Source organism: Oncorhynchus tshawytscha, linkage group LG15 (assembly GCF_018296145.1).
Source record: "Oncorhynchus tshawytscha isolate Ot180627B linkage group LG15, Otsh_v2.0, whole genome shotgun sequence".
Lineage (NCBI taxonomy): Eukaryota > Metazoa > Chordata > Actinopteri > Salmoniformes > Salmonidae > Oncorhynchus > Oncorhynchus tshawytscha.
The window spans coordinates 33575850-33600586 of NC_056443.1; the positions used below are offsets into that span (position 1 = coordinate 33575850).

Sequence of the window (24737 nt, forward strand, 5' to 3'; positions counted from 1 at the left end):
TCGCTTGAGAAATAGCTCTTTACTAAGAAGCTATTTTGTATATTTGTGACAATTGTAATTGAAAACAATCACAGTAAGGTACCTATGTTACCTAGAAATTATTTCATATTGAGATAAACAGCAGCATTGCAAGTTTAATGTATTCCTTAACCTTAACATTCCAAGGTAACATTCCAAGGTAACATTCCAAGGTAACATTCCAAGGTAACATTCCAAGTCATAACCTTTATACAGAAGTTTCTCTTGAACAGCTTACGGTAGAAATACAAGTAACTTATTCAACTTCACAGTTGGATTCATTGTTACCTCTCAATGTGTTATCTAACAATGACATTCCACGGAAGCCTTTCTATAATGAGTAAATCACCTTTAAAACCTCGACCTTGAATATGAGTTTGGATTGTTTTGGGAGATATGATTATTGTAGGTAAAATAGAATAAGATGCTTATGTTTGAATGGCATTTTTTATAGTAATCTTCTATTTTAGGCCAAGAGGAGAAATGGACTGAGAGGTGGGTATGAAACACCAACAAATACGGTTTCATACACAGCCATTCACACACACAAACAAACACTTGCTCATACACATCATTTCTCAGAGACACAGACACTCACCAGAAGTTTCTGAAGGGAGTGTTGATTTGGAAGAGCCTCCTGTCTGTATCTTTAACGTTAGTAGCAGTCAGGTCGATCAGGGAAATACCCAGGCCAGCTCTGAAGTCCTGTAGAACATATACACTATGTCAGATCAAACATAAAGTAAGACAGGCTATGACACTAGGAGGCCAAGTGCATGATGGGGAAACAGAGGAGAGAGAGAGAGAGAGGATGGGAGGTCATAGGTCATTCACATGGAAGTCACTCACTGACACAAAACAAGTAATTCAACAGATACATGTATTGACCACAGTGATGAACTGGTCACCAAATGTTGCCGTGCTTCATTCTCTGTCAATACATTTTGCTTCCCGTCTTCATCGAGTTTCCGCCTCGTCTTACCGTGAACGCAGTCTCCGTTAACGCAGGAAAACAGCCTTTGAACTTAACCCTTGTGTAGTCTTAACATTCTGTGTACCTCCCCTTGTCCTAAGGGTCAAAAATGACCCGCCTTCACTAAACCACTAAAATAAAGCGGCTTATTTGAATTTTAAATCACAAACGTTGTGAATATCTGGGTTTTCCCTTTTCACAATGCAGAAAGACTGCATTTAAATCAGTGGACACCACTCGTTTTTATTACAACACATTTGTCACAATTGTTTTCTTTACTAAAGTAGAGGTTTATTATTATTACGATTAGTATGGTTGTTATTGTGGTTAAAGGTACTGCACAAGTGTAAAAACATTTTTTAGCAGAGTAGCAGAAATGTGCAGAAAGTAGTTTTGAATGCATTTTATTGAAGGGAAACAATAACAGTCTTGAACTTTTTTGGCGACACAGTGATATATTATTATATACTGTACAATGAGGAATTCAACAACAACATACTAGTCTTCTTCTAGACTTTGCAGATGTATTTTTGCAGCACATAGTATTTGTTTTATACAATCCTTCTTTGGGGGGCAGAATTGGTATCTCCTCCTCTTGCCTGCCCCACCTGCAGCCTCAGGTCGATCAGGACAAGATTCAGCCCCCTGAACAGCTTTCACAACCGCTGCAGATGCTGCTGTGTGGGGGAGGAACTCCCAAACTTTGATGAGAAGACCTCCCTGCAGCTGTAAGTTCCCCCTCGTCTGCTGGCTGAGTTCAATCAGCAACACACATAATCTCTCATTGTGTGTGTGTGTGTGTGTGAGTCTTTGTGGTTTTTGTGGTGTGTAAATGATATTATAACTGCCGGGGGTGAAAAATGACCCTAAGACAATCTTTGTACTCTGGTGGTCCCCTCCTCTCAGTCCCTCCACTCAGCCCCTCCACTCAGCCCCTCCTCTCAGCCCCTCCACTCAGCCCCTCCACTCAGCCCCTCCACTCAGCCCCTCCTCTCAGCCCCTCCTCTCAGCCCCCTCCTCTCAGCCCCTCCACTCAGCCCCTCCTCTCAGCCCCTCCACTCAGCCCCTCCTCTCAGCCCCTCCCTCCTCTCAGCCCCTCCACTCAGCCCCTCCACTCAGCCCCTCCACTCCACTCCCCTCCTCTCAGTCCCTCCACTCAGCCCCTCCACTCAGCCCCTCCACTCAGCCCCTCCACTCAGCCCCTCCTCTCAGCCCCTCCTCTCAGCCCCTCCACTCAGCCCCTCCACTCAGCCCCTCCACTCAGCCCCTCCTCTCAGCCCCTCCTCTCAGTCCCTCCAGGTAGAATAGAACATCATAATGGATATGAATCTCATCTCATTAGAACTAAATCTGGCATCTCCTACGAGTGTCATTCGGTCTAATAAACAAACATAGTACAGGCCACATGCCCTATTTCCCAGGGGCCTTTGCACAGAGATACATGAGAATGACATAGTAAAATGTGTGAGAAGAAGAGTCTGAAGAGGTGGCTGAAAGATGTCCATGCATTGTTTAAATGCACCTTTCCTCTTGTGTGTGTGTCTGTGTGTGTGTGTGTCTGTGTGTATGCGTGTAAGTGTGTATGTTTGTCTGTGTGTGTCTGTGTGTGTGTGTCTGTCTGCCCGCCAGTAGTAGCAGAGTGGGATGCTAAACTAACGCAGGCTGTCTCCTCCTTCTCCTGCACTCAAAAGGGCTGAGGAGACGCTTTCTCATCGCCCCCAGACAGAGAGGGAGAGGAACAGATGAGAAAATGAGAGAGAGGAAAGTAGGAAGATAGACAGGAGAGAGAGACAGGAGAGAGAGACAGGAGAGAGAGACAGGAGAGAGAGACAGGAGAGAGAGACAGGAGAGAGAGAGACAGGAGAGAGAGAGACAGGAGAGAGAGAGACAGGAGAGAGAGAGACAGAGGAGAGAGAGAGAGAGACAGGAGAGAGAGACAGGAGAGAGAGACAGGAGAGAGAGACAGGAGAGAGAGACAGGAGAGAGAGACAGGAGAGAGAGACAGGAGAGAGAGAGACAGGAGAGAGAGACAGGAGAGAGAGACAGGAGAGAGAGACAGGAGAGAGAGACAGGAGAGAGAGAGACAGGAGAGAGAGACAGGAGAGAGAGACAGGAGAGAGAGAGACAGGAGAGAGAGAGACAGGAGAGAGAGACAGGAGAGAGAGAAGAGGGAGGAAGACAGAGATAGAAGAGAGAGAAAGACAGAGATAGAAGAGAGAGGAAGACAGAGAGAGACAGGAGAGAGAGACAGGAGAGAGAGACAGGAGAGAGAGACAGGAGAGAGAGACAGGAGAGAGACAGGAGAGAGAGACAGGAGAGAGAGACAGGAGAGAGAGACAGGAGAGAGAGAGACAGGAGAGAGAGAGACAGGAGAGAGAGACAGGAGAGAGAGAAGAGGGAGGAAGACAGAGATAGAAGAGAGAGAAAGACAGAGATAGAAGAGAGAGGAAGACAGAGAGAGACAGACAGAGAGACAGGAGAGAGAGACAGGAGAGAGAGACAGGAGAGAGAGACAGGAGAGAGAGACAGGAGAGAGAGACAGGAGAGAGAGACAGGAGAGGAGACAGGAGAGACAGGAGAGAGAGACAGGAGAGACAGGAGAGAGAGAGACAGGAGAGAGAGACAGGAGAGAGAGAGACAGGAGAGGAGAGACAGGAGAGAGAGACAGGAGAGAGAGAGGAGAGAGAGACAGGAGAGAGAGACAGGAGAGAGAGACAGGAGAGAGAGACAGGAGAGAGAGACAGGAGAGAGAGAAGAGGGAGGAAGACAGAGATAGAAGAGAGAGGAAGACAGAGACAGGAGAGAGAGAAGAGGGAGGAAGACAGAGATAGAAGAGAGAGGAAGACAGAGAGCGAAGAGGGAGGAAGACAGAGATAGAAGAGAGAGAAAGACAGAGAGAGAAGAGAGAGAAAGACAGAGAGAGAAGAGGGAGGAAGACAGAGATGGAAGAGAGAGGAAGACAGAGAGAGACAGGAGAGAGAGAAGAGGGAGGAAGACAGAGATAGAAGAGGGAGGAAGACAGAGAGAGAAGAGAGAGGAAGACAGAGAGAGAAGAGAGAGGAAGACAGAGAGAGAAGAGAGAGGAAGACAGAGAGAGAAGAGAGAGGAAGACAGAGAGAGAAGAGGGAGGAAGACAGAGATAGAAGAGAGAGAAAGACAGAGAGAGAAGAGAGAGAAAGACAGAGAGAGAAGAGGGAGGAAGACAGAGAGAGAAGAGGGAGGAAGAGGGAGGAAGACAGAGAGCGAAGAGGGAGGAACAGAGAAAGACGAGACAGGAAGACAGAGATAGAAGAGAGAGAAAGACAGAGAGAGAAGAGAGAGGAAGAGGGAGGAAGACAGAGAGCGAAGAGGGAGGAAGAGGGAGGAAGACAGAGCGAAGAGGGAGGAACAGAGAAAGACGAGACAGGAAGACAGAGAGAGAGAGAATAAAAATTCCCCTCCCCAATACATCATAACAGTGAATTGAAAACCGCTGCAGTGGCACCAAACATAAAACTATGTCAACCTGGCCTGTTATCATAAGAACAGTTCATCACCACAGACACAGTTTACTCTCATTACCGCAAACAAAGAGGGGAAATTAATTGACACCATCTTTGTTGATTAGGCACTTTTCCCGAATGAAAGGGAGAGAGGAAACGAGAGAGGGAGAAGGGCCTCTCTGAATAATGCTGCGTAATTAGACAGTTGTGAGACATGAGGAGATATATATATAAATATATATATAGAGAGAGAGTGAGACACACAGAGAGACCGTGAGAGAAAGAGAGACCAAGAGGATGGAAAGAGAGAAAGGGAGACAGAGACAGAGAGAGAGAGAGAAAGCAAGAGAGAGAGACTACTTTATCACTGACATCAACCCAGAATATCTCAGAGTCAGCCCCCTATCAGACCACAGCATAATTACAGTCTACTTGAACAGAGCAATACTCAATCATGAGGCATCAAAGCCAAAGGAACTAATATTAACAAATGCTATAGATGGAAAAAATGTAGTTTGTAAATGTACCAAAAAACAATTAGGCATCAAAAAATTCAATCCCTTTTAGACAACTTCCTGGACAAAATGTTGAACTGTAATAGTGAAGGTGCAAACTTGGCAGTAGAAAATCTAAACAGTATATTTGACCATTCACCCTCCATATGAAATCAAAAAATCTCAAATAGAAAACCAAAGAAAATGAACAACAATGACAAACGGTTTGATGAAGAATGCAAAAATCCAAGAAAGAAATTGAGAAACAAGTCCAATCAAAAACATAGAGACAAGACAAACCTGAGTCTACGCCTTCACTGTGGTGAATCACTAAAACAATACAGAAATACACTACGGAAAAAGAAGGAACAGCACATCAGAAATCCGCTCAATGTAATTGAAGAATCCATAGACTCTAACCCCTTCTGGGAAAATTGGAAAACACAAAACAAACAACAAATTGAAGAATTATCTATCCAAAACAGAGATATATGGGTAAACCACTTCTTCAATATTGTTGGCTCTATAACAAAGAACAAACAGCAAAAACATATTAATGATCAAGTACAAATCTTAGAATCAACTATTAAAGACTACCAGAACCCACTGGATTATCCAATTACCTTGAATGAACTACAGGACAAAATAAAAACCATTCAACCCAGAAAGGCCTGTGGTGTTGATGGTATCCTGAATGAAATTATTAAATATACAGACAACATATTCCAATTGGCAATACTAAAACTCTTTAACATCATCCTCAGTTCTGGCATCTTCCCCAATATTTGGAACCAAGGACTGATCACCCCAATCCACAAAAGTGGAGAGAAATTTGACCCCAAAAACTACCGTGGGATATGTGTCAACAGCAACCTTGGGAAAATCCTCTGCATTATCATTAACTTCTTGAGTGTAGGGGGCAGGATTTTTGTTTTTGGCTAAAAAACATACCCATTTGAAACTGCCTATTTCTCAGGCCCAGAAACTAGAATATGCATATAATTGTCAGAATAGGATAGAAAACACTCTAAAGTTTCCAAAACTGTCAAAATATTGTCTGTGAGTATAACATAACGGATATTGCAGGCGAAAAGCTGAGGAAAATCCAACAAGGAAGTGCTGTTTTTCCTTAAAGCCCTCTGTTCCATTGGATGCCTTGCCTCCATTTAAAGGGATATCAACCAGATTCCTTTTCCTATGGCTTCCACATGTTGTGAACAGTCTTCAGACATATTTTCAGGCTTTTATTTTGAAAAATGAGCGAGAAAGATAACATCGTGTCAGTGGATAGCTGGGTGTTCGCAGAGTTTTGCTTGCGCAACAGTGTGGGGCAGCCATTGTCTCTCCCTCTCCTATTGAAAAAGCGACAGTCCTGGTTGATATGGTATCGATTATATAAAATTAAAAAAACCTGAGGATTGATTATAAAAAACGTTTGACATGTTTCTACGAACTTTACGGATACTATTTGGAATTGTCGTATGCGATGTCGTGACCGCTCGAGCCTGTCGATTTCTGAACATAACGCGCCAAACAAATGGAGGTATATTGGATATATAAAAATAATCTTTGTGGAACAAAAGGATAATTTATTGTGTAACTGGGAGTCGGGTGAGTGCAAACATCATTAAAGGTAAGCGATTTAATCTAAAGCTTTTCTGACTTTCGTGACCAATCTATGTCACGCCCTGGTCTTAGTATTTTGTGTTTTCTTTATTTATTTGGTCAGGCCAGGGTGTGACATGGGTTTATTTTGTGGTGTGTTTGTGTATGGGGTTTTTCGTAGGTTTTGGGTTTGTCTATGGTTGCCTGAGGCGGTTCTCAATCAGAGGCAGGTGATTCTCGTTGTCTCTGATTGGGAACCATATTTAGGCAGCCTATATTCTTTGAGTGTTTCGTGGGTGATTGTTCCTGTCTCTGTGTTTTGTTATCACCAGATAGGCTGTATAGGTTTTCACGTTCCGTTTGTTGTTTTGTATTGTTCGTGTTCATCTTCATTAAAGATGTATATTATTAACCACGCTGCATTTTGGTCCGACTCTCCTTCGACGGAAGAAAACCGTAACAGAATCACCCACCACAGGACCAAGCGGCGTGGTGACAGGCAGCAACAGCAGGAGCAGCGAAAAGAGGAATGGACATGGGAAGACGTTTTGGATGGCAAGGGTTGTTACACTTGGGAGGAAATACTGGCTGGAAGAGATCGCCTCTCATGGGAACAGGTGGAGTCACTTAGGAGAGCAGAGGCAGCCAGAGATAGGAGCCGGCGATACGAGGGAACACGGTTGGCAAGGAAGCCCGAGAGTCAGCCCCAAAAATTTCTTGGGGGGGGGCTCAGGGAGAGTGTGGCAGAGTCAGGGTTCAGACCTGAGCCAACTGCCCCTGTTTATCGTGAGGAGCAGCGATCACAGGACTTCTGGACTTGGGAGGAGATATTGGACGGAAAAGGACGCGGGACACAGCCTGGAGAATATCGCCGCCCCAAAGACGAACTGGAGGCGGCGAAAGCGGAGAGGCGCTGGTATGAAGAGGCAGCACGGCGACGCGGATGGAAGCCCGAGAGTCAGCCCCAAAAATGTATTGGGGGGGGGCTCACAGGGAGTATGGCTATGGAAACCGTAACAATCTACTTGGCTGCTAGGTGTTTGTAATGTTTAGTGAGAGAGATGTTTGGCTCGTTACGTGAAAAGCTGTATTAAAATCTGACCTACCAGGTGGATTAACAACATCTGACCTACCAGGTGGATTAACAACATCTGACCTACCAGGTGGATTAACAACATCTGACCTACCAGGTGGATTAACAACATCTGACCTACCAGGTGGATTAACAACATCTGACCTACCAGGTGGATTAACAACATCTGACCTACCAGGTGGATTAACAACATCTGACCTACCAGGTGGATTAACAACATCTGACCTACCAGGTGGATTAACAACATCTGACCTACCAGGTGGATTAACAACATCTGACCTACCAGGTGGATTAACAACATCTGACCTACCAGGTGGATTAACAACATCTGACCTACCAGGTGGATTAACAACATCTGACCTACCAGGTGGATTAACAACATCTGACCTACCAGGTGGATTAACAACATCTGACCTACCAGGTGGATTAACAACATCTGACCTACCAGGTGGATTAACAACATCTGACCTACCAGGTGGATTAACAACATCTGACCTACCAGGTGGATTAACAACATCTGACCTAGCAGGTGGATTAACAACATCTGACCTACCAGGTGGATTAACAACATCTGACCTACCAGGTGGATTAACAACATCTGACCTACCAGGTGGATTAACAACATCTGACCTACCAGGTGGATTAACAACATCTGACCTACCAGGTGGATTAACAACATCTGACCTACCAGGTGGATTAACAACAAGCTAAACTGTGTTTTGCTATATTGCTGCACTTGTGATTTCATGAAAATTAAATATGTTTAGTAATTTAATTTGAATTTGGTGCGCTGCAATTGCAGCGGTTGTGTTTGATGAAAATGATCCCGCTAACGGTGCGTCAAGAAGTTAACAGCAGACTCGTACGTTTCCTCAGCGAAAACAATGTACTGAGCAAATGTGAAATTAGCTTTTTATCAAATTATTGTATGACAGACCACCTATTCACCCTACAAACAAACAAACAAACAAACAAACAAGTCTTATCTTTGTTGATTTCAAAAAAGCAATAGTGGTGTTGGGGGAAAAACATACGACAAAACCCATGTACACAAACAACAAAAGTGTGGCAAAAAGCATACACATTTATTCGCACAGCGATGCAGCTTAAGCCCCACCCTCTTCAACATATATATCAATGAATTGGCGCTGGCACTAGAAAAGTCTGGAGCACCCGGCCTCACCCTACTAGAATCTGAAGTCAAATGTCTACAGTTTGCTGATGATCTGATGCTTCTGTCACCAACCAAGGAGGGCCTACAACAGCATCTAGATCTTCTGCACAGATTCTGTCAGACCTGGGCCCTGACAGTAAGTCTCAGTAAGACCAAAATAATGGTGTTCCAAAAAAGGTCCAGTCGCCAGGACCACAAATACAAATTCCATCTAGACACCGTTGCCCTAGAGCACACAAAAAACTGTACATACCTTGGCCTAAACACAGGTAACTTCCACAAATCTGTGAACAATCTGAGAGTCAAGGCTAGGAGGGCCTTCTATGCCATCAAAAGGAACATAACATTTGACATACCAATTAGGATCTGGCTAAAAATACTTGAATCAGTCATAGAACCCATTCTCCTTTATGGTTGTGAGGTCTGGGGTCTGCTCACCAACCAAGAATTCACTAAATGGGACAAACACCAAATTGATCAATTGAAAAATATCCTCAGTGTACAATGTAAAACACCCAATAATGCATGCAGAGCAGAATTAGGCTGATACCCGCTAATTATCAAAAACCTCTAAAGAGACGTTAAATTCTACAACCACCTAAAAGGAAGTGATTCCCAAACCTTGCATAACAAAACTATCACCTACAGAGATGAACCTGGAGAAGAGTCCCCTAAGCAAGCTGGTCCTGGAGCTCTGTTCACAAAGTCAAACACACCCCAAAGGGCCTCAGGATAGCAACACAATTAGACCCAATCAAATCACGAGAAAATAAAATGATAATTATTTCCAATGTGTCAAGTAATTAACAAAAAACAGAGGAAACTAGAATGTTATTTGGCCCTCAACAGAGAGTACACAGTGGCAGAATATCTGACCACTGTGACTGACCCAAACTTAAGGAAAGCTTTGACTATGTCCAGACTCAGTGAGCACAGCCTTGCTATTGAGAAAGGCCAACATAAGCAGACATGGCTCTCAAGAGAAGACAGGCTATGTGCACACTGCCCACAAAATGAGGTGGAAACTGAGCTGCACTTCCTAACCTCCTGCCCAATGTATGACCATATTAGAGAGACATATTTCCTTCAGATTACACAGATCCACAAAGAATTCGAAAACAAATCCAATTTTGAAAAACTCCCATATCTACTGGGTGAAATTCCACAGTGTGCCATCACAGCAGCAAAGATTTGTGACCTGTTGCCAGTAACATTTGTGACCTGTTGCCACAAGAAAAGGGCAACCAGTGAAGAACAAACACCATTGTAAATACAACCTATTTTTATGCTTATTTATTTTCCCTTTCGTACTCAAACTATTTTCACAACATCACAACACTGTATCACATAATCACATAATATGACATTTGAAACGTCTTTATTCTTTAGGAACTTTTGTAAGTGTAATGTTTACTGTTAATTTTGATTGTTTATTTCACTTTTGTTTATTATCTATTTAACTTGCTTTGGCAATGTCACCGTACATTTCCCTTAAATTGAATTGAATTGAGAGAGGGAGTATTGAGACATGGCAGAAAGAAGAAGGAAGAAGTGAGAGAGAAACAAAAGCCACTATCGCAACAACACAGTTCTGAAATAATCTGAGTGATCTGACTGGATGACGGGTGATGGAAGGGTGCCTTACTCAAGGTCCTACTTTCCATTTACGACAGTGTGCATTGAGCTGTGAATGCAGCATCTCTCTCTCTCTCTTCCCCATTGTAGTGCTACATTGAACTCTGCTACAAAGTACCTGGGCAACTTCATCTGGAGAGTGGTCAATTGCCCTCATGGATAATTTACAGAGTTGCAAACGAGGACAGCTCTATATGAAGTAAATGTGTGTATATATGTGTGTGTGTGTGTGTGTACAGTAAATGTGTCTTCGTAGCTGTATGTGATTGTTTCTGCGTGCCTATACTGTACGTGTCTGTGTCATTGTGTGTGTGTGTGTGTGTGTGTGTGTGTGTGTGTGTGTGTGTGTCGGTGTGTGTCGCCCATCTAATGGCCCTCATCCCTCTCAACAGCCAATTACAGATATGGCTGTTAGGATCCGGCCCGGCTGCTAGTTACCTTGCCAGTATGTGCTGTGGCCTCCTGCCCTGTCCAATTAAATCACCAGGGATGGAGGGAGGGGTGGAAGAAGGGGTGGAGGGAGGTGAAGGAACATTCTGGCATTAGAGATAAAAATGACTCCCCCAATTACAATAGCCGAGAGCCGCGGGGCAATGATGATGCAGAGAGAGGAGAAGAGTTAGGGTTAGGGTTAGAGACTGCACCGGGCGGTGCCATGATGATGCAGAGAGAGGAGAAGAGTTAGGGTTAGGGTTAGAGACTGCACCGGGCGGTGCAATGATGATACAGATAGAGGAGTAGGGTTAGAGAGAGCACTGGGCAGTGCAATGATGATTCAGAGAGAGGGTTAGGGTTAGCGAGATCACCGGGTGGAGCAATTATGATGCAGAGAAAGGGTAAGAGAGAGCACCGGGCGGTGCAATGATGATTCAGAGAGAGGAGTAGGGTTAGGGTTAGAGAGATCACCGGGCGGTACAATGATGATGCAGAGAGAGGGTTAAGGTTAGAGAGGGCACTGGGTGGTACAATGATGATTCAGAGAGAGGGGTAGGGTTAGAGAGAGCACTGGGCGGTGCAATGATGATTCAGAGAGAGGGTTAAGGTTAGCGAGAGCACTGGGCGGTGCAGGGATGATGCAGAGAGAGGGTTAAGGTTAGAGAGAGCACTGGGCGGTGCAATTACTAATACATCATGATGGTTTACTAATACAACATGATGGTTTACTAATACATCATGATGGTTTACTAATACAACATGATGGTTTACTAATACAGCATGATGGTTTACTAATACAACATGATGGTTTACTAATACAACATGATGGTTTACTAATACAACATGATGGTTCCCTAACACAACACATCTGTCCATCTCACCTTCTCCCCCCTCCCCTTCCCTTCTTCTTGTCCCCTTTCACTCACACCCTCCCCCTTATATACAGAGCCTTCAGAAAGTATTCATACCCCTCGACTTATTCCACATTTTGATGTGTTAGTCTGAATTCAAAATTAATTACATAGATTTGTTTCCCTAACCTGTTTATACACAATACAGGGATGCATACTGCTGAGGGCCCAAAAAGATGACACTTTTCTTTTGCACTGAAACATGTCAAATAAATCCCTGCTAGGGGGAAATGCCAGTTTTAACTAATTAAACAACAAAGAGTATGATCTACATGATCAGTCTCTGGGTACAAAATAAAAAGTGGTTAATGTGAACCTAACTCACAGCTTAAAAAAATAATGTTTTTTAGCATTTCAATGTTATTTGTTGCCTAGACTTTACTGCAAATGAAACTCAAGTCTTGAGAAAAAACAATCCAGTAATATTGCAGTTACCATGACAGCCTTTATAATAGAACGCTTGTGACCACACACACATCTAAATATTTAACTTGGGGGAAAAAATGTTATAGTAGAAATAGAATGAAACAAACAGGCATTGTATTGTTGCTCTATTAGAGTGGCCACTATAGTAGACATCCATCAAGTGCACAGGCTACATGGGTGTAAAAATAACATTCACTGAGTAGATAAATTATAATATACCCCCTCACACACACGCACGCACGCACGCACACACGTTACTGTCAAGTTCAACACAACTAAAACAAAAATCGTTGGGCTACACTGCACAATATTACATTGTACACTTTCTGCCTGTGGACATCTGTTCTACAATGTGCCAGCAGAGCATGAGACCCTTTGTTGGCATAATTGATCTCTTTCAGGCAGAGAGTAACACCTGGCATACCCCTTTTTATCCACTGTATTGAAGAAGTGAGAAAGATTGAAAGTGTGTAATGTTCCTTTCACCTCTATAGAGGCATCCAGTTTAAACCAGACCCAGCTCCATCTCTACTTCATCCCTGAATCCACTTGTTTAATTAACAAGCAACGCCTCATTTCCACCTAATTCTCTTATTCTGAAAAATAACCACATACTGTAGAGTAAAAAACATTAGTTCATAGATAGTCGTTAGTTTGCTAGCTAGTTAACTAGTTAACATTTCACACAGATTGCCAACTAAAGAGTTACCAGACCAGTTAATACTATAGTGAATTGGTAAAGTTAGTAAAGTTAGCTTCATCTGATGTTGTAATGTTAGCTGGCTAATGTTAACTGTCTGACTTTATTAGCCAGCTAATTATCACACCATTAACTCAATTATTGGATCAGCTAAGTTGGCTAATGTTGCTCAACATTTCTCTGGCTAGCTCACGCAGAATTTGATCTAGCTAGCAAGATACTTAACAATGCTAACAATACTTGTTTCATCACACTTTCTCCCTCACCTCAAACTTTCCAAATGCCAGTTGTTTTTCAGTTACAGCTCATGCAAAACATCTTCTCACCCCTGTGAGAAGGTGTTCAAGTCCAAACTGTAACTGGGCTACTCCCAGAACATTCACTGTCTTCTTGGTAAGCAACTCCAGTCTAGATTTGTTTTAGGTGAATTCATCTCCCAGAGTCTGGTGGAAAAGCAGACTGAACCACTTTTTGTTTTTGAGGATTTTGCCAGTGCTTCAGTTTTCTCGCTCCTCACTCCCCAGTCCTTAACAAGCATACCCATAACATGTTGCAGGCACCACTATGCGTGAATATATGGAGAGTAGTACTCAGTAATGTGTTGTATTGGATTTGCCCCAAACATAACACTTTATATTCAGGACAAAAAATGGATTGCTTTGCCACATTATTTGCAATTTTACTTTAGTGCCTCGTAGCAAACAGGATGCATGTTTTGGAATATTTGTATTCTGTACAGTCTTCATTTTCCCTCTGTCATTTAGGTTCGTATTGTGGAGTAACTACAATGTTGTTGATCCATCCTCAGTTTTCTCTTATCACGGGCATAAAACTCAGTAACTTTTTTAAAGTCACCATTGGCCTCATGTTGAAATCGCTGAGTGGTTTCCTTCCTCTCCAGCAACTGAGTTAGGAAAGACACCTGTACCGTTGTACTGACTGGGTGTCCCGATACGCCATTCAAAGTGTAATTAATAACTCATGCTCAAAGGGATATTCAATGTCTGCTTCTTTTTAATGATTTGTTTTTACACCTCCACCAATAGGTGCCCTTCTTTACACCTCTACCAATAGGTGCCCTTCTTTACACCTCTACCAATAGGTGCCCTTCTTTACACCTCTACCAATAGGTGCCCTTCTTTACACCTCTACCAATACTTTACACATCTACCAATAGGTGCCCTTCTTTACACATCTACCAATAGGTGCCCTTCTTTACACATCTACCAATAGGTGCCCTTCTTTACACATCTACCAATAGGTGCCCTTCTTTACACATCTACCAATAGGTGCCCTTCTTTGTGAGGCATTGGAATACCTCTAGGGTCACTATTATTGCAGAGTCCATGCAACTTAAATTCCTTGTTAAGGAAATGTTTTACTCCTGAACTTATTTAGGCTTGCCATAACAAAGGGGTTGAATACTTATAGACTCAAGACATTTTCAGCGTTCCTTTTTTCATTAATTTGAAAAAAGTTTGAAAAACATTATGGGGTATTGTGTGTAGGCCAGTGACAAAACAAAATCTAAATGTAGTCGATATTAAAATCAGAATGTAACACCATTTTTTGTGGAAAAAGTCAAGGGGTGTGAATACTTTCTGAAGGCACAGTAACTTCAACCCCATAACCGGTGAACTCTACAACATTAAATCCATATTATCAAACATACCGCATTACAATCCCAACTCCTATTATCTGTAATAAAAAAAAAAAACAGTAACCTTTAACCTCCTACCTCTTCGATGCCTCCACTTCAGTGTCCACTGAGAACGACTTAATGTCAACGGCCAGCAAAGCAATTCACCTAAACTTCCATTTCGATGAAGTCACTTCGGCCCTTCTCAAAGCATGCTGGGTAAGAGACAGAACACTCCCCGAGATAAAAGCTATTGTTCTAACCACTTAAGAAGGAGGGGGAAAAAAGAGGGAAAAGTTTGTAAAACAAACTACAAGTGGATCAATAGAAAGATGGAGAGAGATGGGAGAGAGAAAGAGGGAGAGAGAGAAAGAGAGATGAGAGAGATGGGAGAGAGAGAGCGAGATGTGTATGAGAGAGAGAGAGAGAGAGAGAGAGAGAGAGAGAGAGAGAGATGTGTGTGAGAGAGCGAGAGAGATGGGAGAGAGAGAGAGTGTGTGAGAGAGAGAGAGAGATGTGTGTGTGAGAGAGAGAGAGAGAGAGAGATGCGTGTGTGAGAGAGAGAGAGATGTGTGTGTGTGTGTGAGAGAGAGAGAGAGAGAGAGAGAGAGAGAGGTGTGTGAGAGAGATGTGTGTGAAAGAGAGAGAGAGAGAGAGATGCATGTGTGAGAGAGAGATGTGTGTGTGTGAGAGAGAGAGAGAGAGAGAGATGTGAGAGAGAAAGAGATGTGAGAGAGAGAGAGAGCGAGACAGAGAGAGGGGGAAAAAAATAAAAAGAAAGAAAGGAATTAAGAATGCAAAAGAAAGAGGGAGCGATAAAGACAGAGAATGCTGAAAGAGAAATTGAAAGAGCAAGGTAAAAATAGAGATGGATTCAGAGTGATACTAGCAGCTGCCTGACCACCATGGGATGCAGTGACCTATAGTTCCTGGCGATGTGTGAGAAAGGAAACAGAAATTAGATCTAATGAAGCTAATGATGAATTAAACCTGCTTCCCTCCAGGCCCCAGATTACACAGATTCCAATAACCAGCATTACTTACAACCCGGACAGGGAGACTTGTGGACCAACCAGTCTGTGGAATAATCCACCTAAACAATCATCCTAGGAACACTATTCAATCCAGTAGTTTAACACTCTGAAGGTTTGGTCTGATATCCTTATCTATGACCCTTGTAGCCAAACCTTACCAAACACACTAACGGGAGACCAGTACACTATTAAATGCAGTTTTTTAAATGTCAAAAGATTTTACAGACATTCATTTCCTACTAAGAAGCCCAACCTCACCTATTTCAACCAGGGTCAGTTAAACAGTACAGTGTTATACTGTGTAAAACCACTAGCATCAATTTCAGTCCCCTATGTTAGGCTCCTAGGCCAAACTTCTGCACTTGGGGTTCTGTAGAGCCACTCTGCACTAACACACCAATCGAGGTTGTAAACATTCGTTGCTTAGATTAACTGAATCAGGTGTGAGCTCTGGGATAAAACAAAAGCCTGCACATATTGCCACCACATAGGTCTAGGTAAGAGACGAAACTACCTTGTAGTGGTGAGCATCGTATAGCACATGCTGTCCATGAGACTCAAATGAGGCTAGCACCAAGCAGACATGAGGAGTAAAGAAGGATGTGGTAGGGCTTAGTAGACATTAGTAGTAGAGAGGGATGTCGTAGGGCTAAGTAGACATTAGTAGTAGAGAGGGATGTTGTAGGGCTAAGTAGACATGAGTAGTAGAGAGGGGGAGCTGGATGTGGTCGGGCTAAGTAGACATGAGCAGTAGAGAGTGAGAGATGGATGTAGTGGGGCTAAGTAGACATGAGTAGTAGAGAGTGAGAGATGGATGTGGTAGGCTAAGTAGACATGAGTAGTAGAGGGAGAGATGGATGTGGTCATGTAGACATGAGTAGTAGAGGGAGAGATGGATGTGGTCAGGCTAAGTAGACATGAGTAGTAGAGAGGGAGAGATGTTTGTGGTCAGGCTAAGTAGACATGAGTAGTAGAGGGAGAGATGGATGTGGTCAGGCTAAGTAGACATGAGTAGTAGAGGAGAGATGGATGTGGTCAGGCTAAGTAGACATGAGTAGTAGAGGGAGAGATGGATGTGGTCAGGCTAAGTAGACATGAGTAGTAGAGGGAGAGATGGATGTGGTCAGGGCTAAGTAGACATGAGTAGTAGACAGAGAGGGAGAGATGGATGTGGTCAGGCTAAGTAGACATGAGTAGTAGAGGGAGAGATGGATGTGGTCAGGCTAAGTAGACATGAGTAGTAGAGGGAGAGATGGATGTGGTCAGGCTAAGTAGACATGAGTAGTAGAGGGAGAGATGGATGTGGTCAGGCTAAGTAGACATGAGTAGTAGAGGGAGAGATGGATGTGGTCAGGCTAAGTAGACATGAGTAGTAGAGGGAGAGATGGATGTGGTCAGGCTAAGTAAACATGCGTAGTAGAGAGGGAGAGATGGATGTGGTCAGGCTAAGTAAACATGCGTGGTAGAGAGGAGAGATGGATGTGGTCAGGCTACACACTACAGTGTTTGTCTGTGTCTGTTTTGACCTGCTTTACCTTGGGAAACACAGTGCTTAAAATGACCTTAGAGGACACTTCCATCACACAGTTTACAATCCATGAGAAAGGAGGTGGGGTTCTCAACAGCTCGTTCATCATGTTAGATGAAGTACTCCACTCCAGTGAACATGAACATGGTTACATAATACACTCTCACCCTCTCCTTCTACAACTTCTCAGGGCTAGGCCCCTTTTTCGCCCTCAATTTCTGCCTGAATGACATGCCCAAAGTAAACTTGTCACACCCTGACCATAGTTTGCTTTGTATGTTTCTATGTTTTGTTTGGTCAGGGTGTGATCTGAGTGGGCATGCTATCTAGTCAGCATGGAGCAGCCAGAGCCGCCAGTCAGCATGGAGCAGCCAGAGCCCCCGCCCCTCTGACCCGAGCTGCCCCTCTGTCCCGAGCTGCCCCTCTGTCCCGAGCTGCCCCTCTGTCCAGTGGGGTCATTTAGAAGGGTCGCCGTGGTTAGGAGGCCATGGAAGCGGACAATGTGGCGGACTAAGACTATGGTGAAGTGGGGGCCACGTCCAGCACCAGAGCCGCCACCGCGGACAGATGCCCACCCAGATCCTCCCCAATAGGTTCAGGTTTTGTGGCCGGAGTCCGCACCTTGGGGGGGTGTACTCTCACACCCTGACCATAGTTTGCTTTGTATGTTTCTATGTTTTGTTTGGTCAGGGTGTGATCTGAGTGGGCATTCTATGTTGTGTGTCTAGTTTGTCTGTTTCTGTGTTTGGCCTGATATGGTTCTCAATCAGAGGCAGGTGTTAGTCATTGTTTCTGATTGGGAGCCATATTTAGGTAGCCTGTTTGGTGTTGGGTTTTGTGGGTGATTGTTCCTGTCTTTGTGTTTGTTACACCAGATAGGGCTGTTTACGGTTTTTCACGTTTTCTTGTTTTTTTGTATATTGTTCTATTTTTCAACTTTATTAAAAACCTGTTAGGGATAGGCAGATACTGCCCTCTTTGGAGGAATTGCGTGCCCATAGTAAACTGAAAAAAATCTGTCCAAAATTGCTAATATATGCATATAATAATTATTATTGGATAGAAAACACTCTAAAGCTTCTAAACCCGTTTCAATTATGTCTGTAAGTATAGCAGAACTCACAGGGCAGCCAATCTTCCAAACTTTTTCTCTCATCAGGAAAGTTGGGCCAACTTTGACGTCATCGCCCCCACGCTTCCCAACCAGCTATGGATCTGGGATCAGTTTCTAGGTCTTCGGCGTGATGTCTTCTTTCAATAGAGCGTTTCATTGTGAAAATCCCGCGGGCTTTGACCCTTTGCCAAGCAAAATACTTGGTGTCGCGAGAAAATACATGTACTGTCCTGCGCGCGTTGCGCTCGGAGTGTCCTTTGTTCCTTGAAGCACGAGACGATGTCAGTTTGTCTATTCGAGTTGAGAAATGTTTTCTACGTTCAGAACATCCTAATTCTGCACTTAGTTTCACCAGTGTAGTCGACATATAATATGTAATTTTGAAGTTTTGATGCGCAACCCCTCGAATTTTGGCTGCATTTCTGCCAGAATTTGTCGCGTTTGATATCACAAAGACACACGACTTGAAACCAAACGCTGTTTTGGGTAAGTATGAGTCCTTCCACAACTTCTGATCGAAGACCATCAAAGGTAAGGGAATATTTATGTTGTAATTTTGTGTTTCTGTTGACTCCAACATAGCGGAGAAATATTGCTTATGTCTGAGCGCCGTCTCAGATTATTGAAAAATGAACGATTTCTGTAACGTTAAAAATAAATGTGACAAAGCGATTGCATTAAGAAGCAGTGTATCTTTCTAACTATATTTAGAACATGTATATTTAGTCAAAGTTTATGATGTGTTATCTGGCGGAGTTATCGAAAATTCGCCGGAATTTTTTTGCATTTTTGAACATGGCGTCAATGTAAACAGAGATTTATGGATATAAATTGCATATTATTGAAAAAAACATAAATGTACTGTGTAACATGTCCTATTACTGTCATCTGATGAAGATTTTCAAAAGGTTAGTGAATTATTTTCTTTTAATCCTGCGTTTGTGATTGCATCTTTTGTTCGACAAAATGGCTATATATTGGCTGTGTCTTTGGTGGTGGTTTGACATAAATATGTGCTATGTTTTCGCCATAAAACATTTTAGAAATCTGACTCGCTGGGTAGATGAACAAGGTGTTTATCTTTCATTTGAGCTATTGGACTTGTTAATGTGTGGAGGTTAAATATTTCTAAGAATATTTTTGCATTCTGTGCGCCACTTTTGAGTTGAGCGTGGGGGTGCCCTAGGGGAACGTGGTAGTAGCGGGGGGGTGCCCTAGGGGGGAACGTAGGGAACGTGGTAGCGTGGGGGTGCTCTAGGGAACGGGAACGTTGCCCTAGGGCGTGGTAGCGTGGGGGTTGCCCCGTGGTAGGGAACGTGGTAGCGTAGGGGAACGTGGTAGGGGGGTGCCCTAGGGGAACGTGGTGGGGGTGCCCTAGGGGAACGTGGTAGCGTGGGGGGTTCCCTAGGGAAGCGTGGGGGGGGTTGCCCTAGGGGAACGTGGTAGCGTGGGGGTGGGTGCCCTAGGGGAACGTGGTAGCGGAACAAGTTAAAGATGTATCACAATAACCACGCTAGGGCGTTTGGTCCTCCTCTCCTTCAACAGAAGAATCCCGTTACAAAACTGCCTGTTGCTCAGGCCCTGATTATGCATATAATTTATACCATTGGAAAGAAAACCCTTTGAAGTTTGTAGAAATTTTAAAATAATGTAGGAGACGATAACACAATAGATATGGTAGCAGGAAATCCAAAGAAAAACCAACCAGAATATTATTTGCTTTGAGAGCCCATCCTCTTACAGTAGAAAGTTTTGGGGCATATGGAATTCAAGCTCCCAGGATGCAATTCCTATGGCTTCCACAGGATGTCAGCAGTCTATTGTTCAAGGTTTCATGCTTATAACTTCGAAAACGAAGAAGAAATATGAGTTTTAGTACAGGGACACAGTCTTGGAAATTTGTGTATGCGCGCGCAATGAAGACAGAACGCACCTGCTAAAATCAGTTTCCTATTGAACATACTTCTTTCCGTAAGAAATATTATAGTTTGATTACATTTTAGGGTATCTGAGGTGTAAATAGAAATGTATTTTGACTTGTTGAAACAAAGCTAAGGGGTAGATTGTTTTAGATTCCTTTCTTTGCATGTTGAACGAGTGGATTACTCAAATCGATGGCGCCAACTAAACAGACTTTTTGGGAAATAGAGAAGGACTTTATCTAACAAAATGACACATGTTATAGCTGGGACCCTTTAGATGACAAGTCAGAGGAAGACTTTCAAAAAGTAGGCGAATATTTAATTGCTATTTGTGATTTTATGAAACCTGTGCCAGTGGAAAAATATTTTAACGTGTGGCGCCGTCCTCAAACAATCGCATGGCACGTTTTCGCTGTAATGGCTACTGTAAATCAGACAGTGCAGTTAGATTAACAAGAATTTAAGCTTTTAACCAATATAAGACACTTGTATGTGTCTACATGTTTAATATCCATGATTTGTATGATTATTTATTTGAATTGCGCGCCCTCCATTTTCACCGGATGTTGTCCCACTAGCGGGATGCATAACCCAAAAATGCATCTCTCCCAATCTCAAGCCACTCTCTGTTTCTTACTCTTTCACCCATAGGCTTAAACATTCACTCCATCATCTACCTCTCTTTCTACATCTCTCCCTTCATCCTTCTCTCTCTCCCCCTGTTCCTCTCTCCCTCCCTCTCAGACTAGCTAACGCTGTGTTGGTGCATTTGCCACGCTTGGAATTTACCGTTTAAGCAAAGAAAAATACAATTAATTCCAATTTTCACCCTCCTACATTCCCTCTCTCTCCTTCACGAAAACATGCTGACACAGAGCAATACCCATAGAGAATTAGGACAGAGATGTTTGTTTATGCTAATGAAGTAAATAATGAGAGAAAGGGAATGAGAGAGGACGGAAGGGAGAGAGGGGCGGGGACGGAAAGGAGAGAGGGACAAGGTGGAGACGGAAGGGAGAGAGGGACGAGGTGGAGACGGAAGGGAGAGAGGGACGAGGTGGAGACGGAAGGGAGAGAGGGACGAGGTGGAGACGGAAGGGAGAGAGGGACGAGGTGGAGACGGAAGGGAGAGAGGGACGAGGTGGAGACGGAAGGGAGAGAGGGACGGAGGTGGAGACGGAAGGGAGAGAGGGACGGGGTGGAGACGGAAGGGAGAGAGGGACGGGGTGGAGACGGAAGGGAGAGAGAGACGAGGTGGAGACGGAAGGAGAGAGGGACGAGGTGGAGACGGAAGGGAGAGAGGGACGGGGTGGAGACGGAAGGGAGAGAGAGACGAGGTGGAGACGGAAGGGAGAGAGGGACGAGGTGGAGACGGAAGGGAGAGAGGGACGAGGTGGAGACGGAAGGGAGAGAGAGACGAGGTGGAGACGGAAGGAGAGAGGGACGAGGTGGAGACGGAAGGGAGAGAGGGACGAGGTGGAGACGGAAGGGAGAGAGAGACGAGGTGAGACGGAAGGGAGAGAGAGAGAGGTGGAGACGGAAGGGAGAGAGGACGAGGTGGAGACGGAAGGGAGAGAGAGACGAGGTGGAGACGGAAGGGAGAGAGAGACGAGGTGGAGACGGAAGGGAGAGAGAGACGAGGTGGAGACGGAAGGGAGAGAGAGACGAGGTGGAGACGGAAGGGAGAGAGAGACGAGGTGGAGACGGAAGGGAGAGAGAGACGAGGTGGAGACGGAAGGGAGAGAGAGACGAGGTGGAGACGGAAGGGAGAGAGAGACGAGGTGGAGACGGAAGGGAGAGAGGGACGAGGTGGAGACGGAAGGGAGAGAGAGACGAGGTGGAGACGGAAGGGAGAGAGAGACGAGGTGGAGACGGAAGGGAGAGAGGGACGAGGTGGAGACGGAAGGGAGAGAGAGACGAGGTGGAGACGGAAGGGAGAGAGAGACGAGGTGGAGACGGAAGGAGAGAGGACGAGGTGGAGACGGAAGGGAGAGAGAGACGAGGTGGAGACGGAAGGAGAGAGGGACGAGGTGGAGACGGAAGGGAGACAGGGACGAGGTGGAGACGGAAGGGAGAGAGAGACGAGGTGGAGAAGGGAGAGAGAGACGAGGTGGAGAAGGGAGAGAGGGACGGGGTGGAGACGGAAGGGAGAGAGAGACGAGGTGGAGACGGAAGGGAGAGAGAGACGAGGTGGACGGGGAGAGAGACGAGGTGGAGAAGGAGAGAGGGACGAGGTGGAGACGGAAGGGAGAGAGGGACGAGGTGGAGACGGAAGGGAGAGAGAGACGGGGTGGAGACGGAAGGGAGAGGGACGGGGTGGAGACGGAAGGGAGAGAGGGACGGGGTGGAGACGGAAGGGAGAGAGGGACGGGGTGGAGACGGAAGGGAGACGGAAGGGAGAGAGGGACGGAAGGGAGAGAGGGTGGAGACGGAAGGGAGAGAGGGACGGGGTGGAGACGGAAGGGAGAGAGGGACGGGGTGGAGACGGAAGGGAGAGAGGGACGGGGTGGAGACGGAAGGGAGAGAGGGACGGGGTGGAGACGGAGGGGAGAGAGACGGGGTGGAGACGGAAGGGAGAGAGGGACGAGGTGGAGACGGAAGGGAGAGAGGGACGGGGTGGAGACGGAAGGGAGAGAGGGACGGGGTGGAGACGGAAGGGAGAGAGAGACGAGGTGGAGAAGGGGTGAGAGAGACGAGGTGGAGACGGAAGGGAGAGAGGGAGGAGGTGGAGACGGAAGGGAGAGAGGGACGGGGTGGAGACGGAAGGGAGAGAGAGACGGGGTGGAGACGGAAGGGAGAGAGAGGGGTGGAGACGGAAGGGAGAGAGGGACGAGGTGGAGACGGAAGGGAGAGAGGGACGAGGTGGAGACGGAAGGGAGAGAGGGACGGGGTGGAGACGGAAGGGAGAGAGAGACGAGGTGGAGAAGGGGTGAGAGAGACGAGGTGGAGACGGAAGGGAGAGAGGGAGGAAGTGGAGACGGAAGGGAGAGAGGGACGAGGTGGAGACGGAAGGGAGAGAGGGACGAGGTGGAGACGGAAGGGAGAGAGAGACGGGGGTTCAAACACACCAAGAACCAGGGTTCAAACACACCAAGAAACAGGGTTCAAACATATCAAGAACCAGGGTTCAAACACACCAAGAACCAGGGTTCAAACACACCGACGTCCAGGGTTCAAAGACAGTTTGTGCCAAAAATTCCCGGGACAAAGAATATGGTACCCAGCGACACAGGAAGCAAAAGCTCTCCTCTTCTTCAAATCACATGTTGCAATATGCAACCTAGGATAAATACTGTAACGCCTGCAGTGTGGGAAAATAAACAAAATAAAGACAGACGTCCCAGTGGGATGAGAAGCCGCATGTACCTGTTCTGATTTGCACAGTTTGAATCTGGTTCCCGTCAGGGAGACGTACACTTTGCCTTTGTACCCTCTCAGCTCTATGCTGCCATGTTTGTTGGTGCCACACTTCTGGGGCTTCTGGGAAATGGAGGCAGGGGAGCGTATGGCCGTTTGAAGAGCCTCCATCCACTCCTGACGCTCCCCTGTGTGGGTGGAAGAGGAAGAACAACATATTAGAATAATATGCACAATATGTATTTTTTTTATACCTGATTCCACCGAAAGAAACCCCCACAGGTGGTGAGATAGACAATACAGTTAGTACCATGTTCACTCTATTGAAATTATTCTCTCTCTCTCTCTGCCTGTCTCTCTCTGCCTCTCTCTCTCAATTCAATTCAATTCAATTCAAGTGCTTTATTGGCATGGGAAACATGTGTTAACATTGCCAAAGCAAGTGAGGTAGACAACATACAAAGTGAATATATAAAGTGAAAAACAACAAAAATTAACAGTAAACATTACACATACAGAAGTTTCAAAACAGTAAAGACATTACAAATGTCATATTATATATATATACAGTGTTCTAACAATGTACAAATGGCTAAAGGACACAAGATAAAATAAATAAGCATAAATATGGGTTGTATTTACAATGGTGTTTGTTCTTCACTGGTTGCCCTTTTCTCGTGGCAACAGGTCACAAATCTTGCTGCTGTGATGGCACACTGTGGAATTTCACCCAGTAGATATGGGAGTTTTTCAAAATTGGATTTGTTTTCGAATTCTTTGTGGATCTGTGTAATCTGAGGGAAATATGTCTCTCTAATATGGTCATACATTGGGCAGGAGGTTAGGAAGTGCAGCTCAGTTTCCACCTCATTTTGTGGGCAGTGAGCACATAGCCTGTCTTCTCTTGAGAGCCATGTCTGCCTACGGCGGCCTTTCTCAATAGCAAGGCTATGCTCACTGAGTCTGTACATAGTCAAGGCTTTCCTTAATTTTGGGTCAGTCACAGTGGTCAGGTATTCTGCCGCTGTGTACTCTCTGTGTAGGGCCAAATAGCATTCTAGTTTGCTCTGTTTTTGTTAATTCTTTCCAATGTGTTAAGTAGTTATCTTTTTGTTTTCTCATGATTTGGTTGGGTCTAATTGTGCTGCTGTCCTGGGGCTCTGTAGTGTGTGTGTGTTTGTGAACAGAGCCCCAGGA

At 44.9% G+C, this 24737-nt stretch overlaps 1 protein-coding gene across 2 annotated transcripts in view; it reads right to left on the reverse strand.

Annotated features, from left to right (window-relative positions):
* The window catches only part of arap2 (ArfGAP with RhoGAP domain, ankyrin repeat and PH domain 2), a 237733-nt gene that overhangs the window by 140614 nt on the left and 72382 nt on the right, over positions 1-24737 (reverse strand). For both annotated transcript variants that reach the window (XM_042298473.1, XM_042298474.1), the window contains 2 exons: positions 23550-23728; positions 617-723 (listed from right to left, as the gene is read on the reverse strand). In XM_042298473.1, the coding sequence (XP_042154407.1) occupies positions 617-723; positions 23550-23728 (286 nt within the window). The remainder of the gene's footprint in view (positions 1-616; positions 724-23549; positions 23729-24737) is intronic.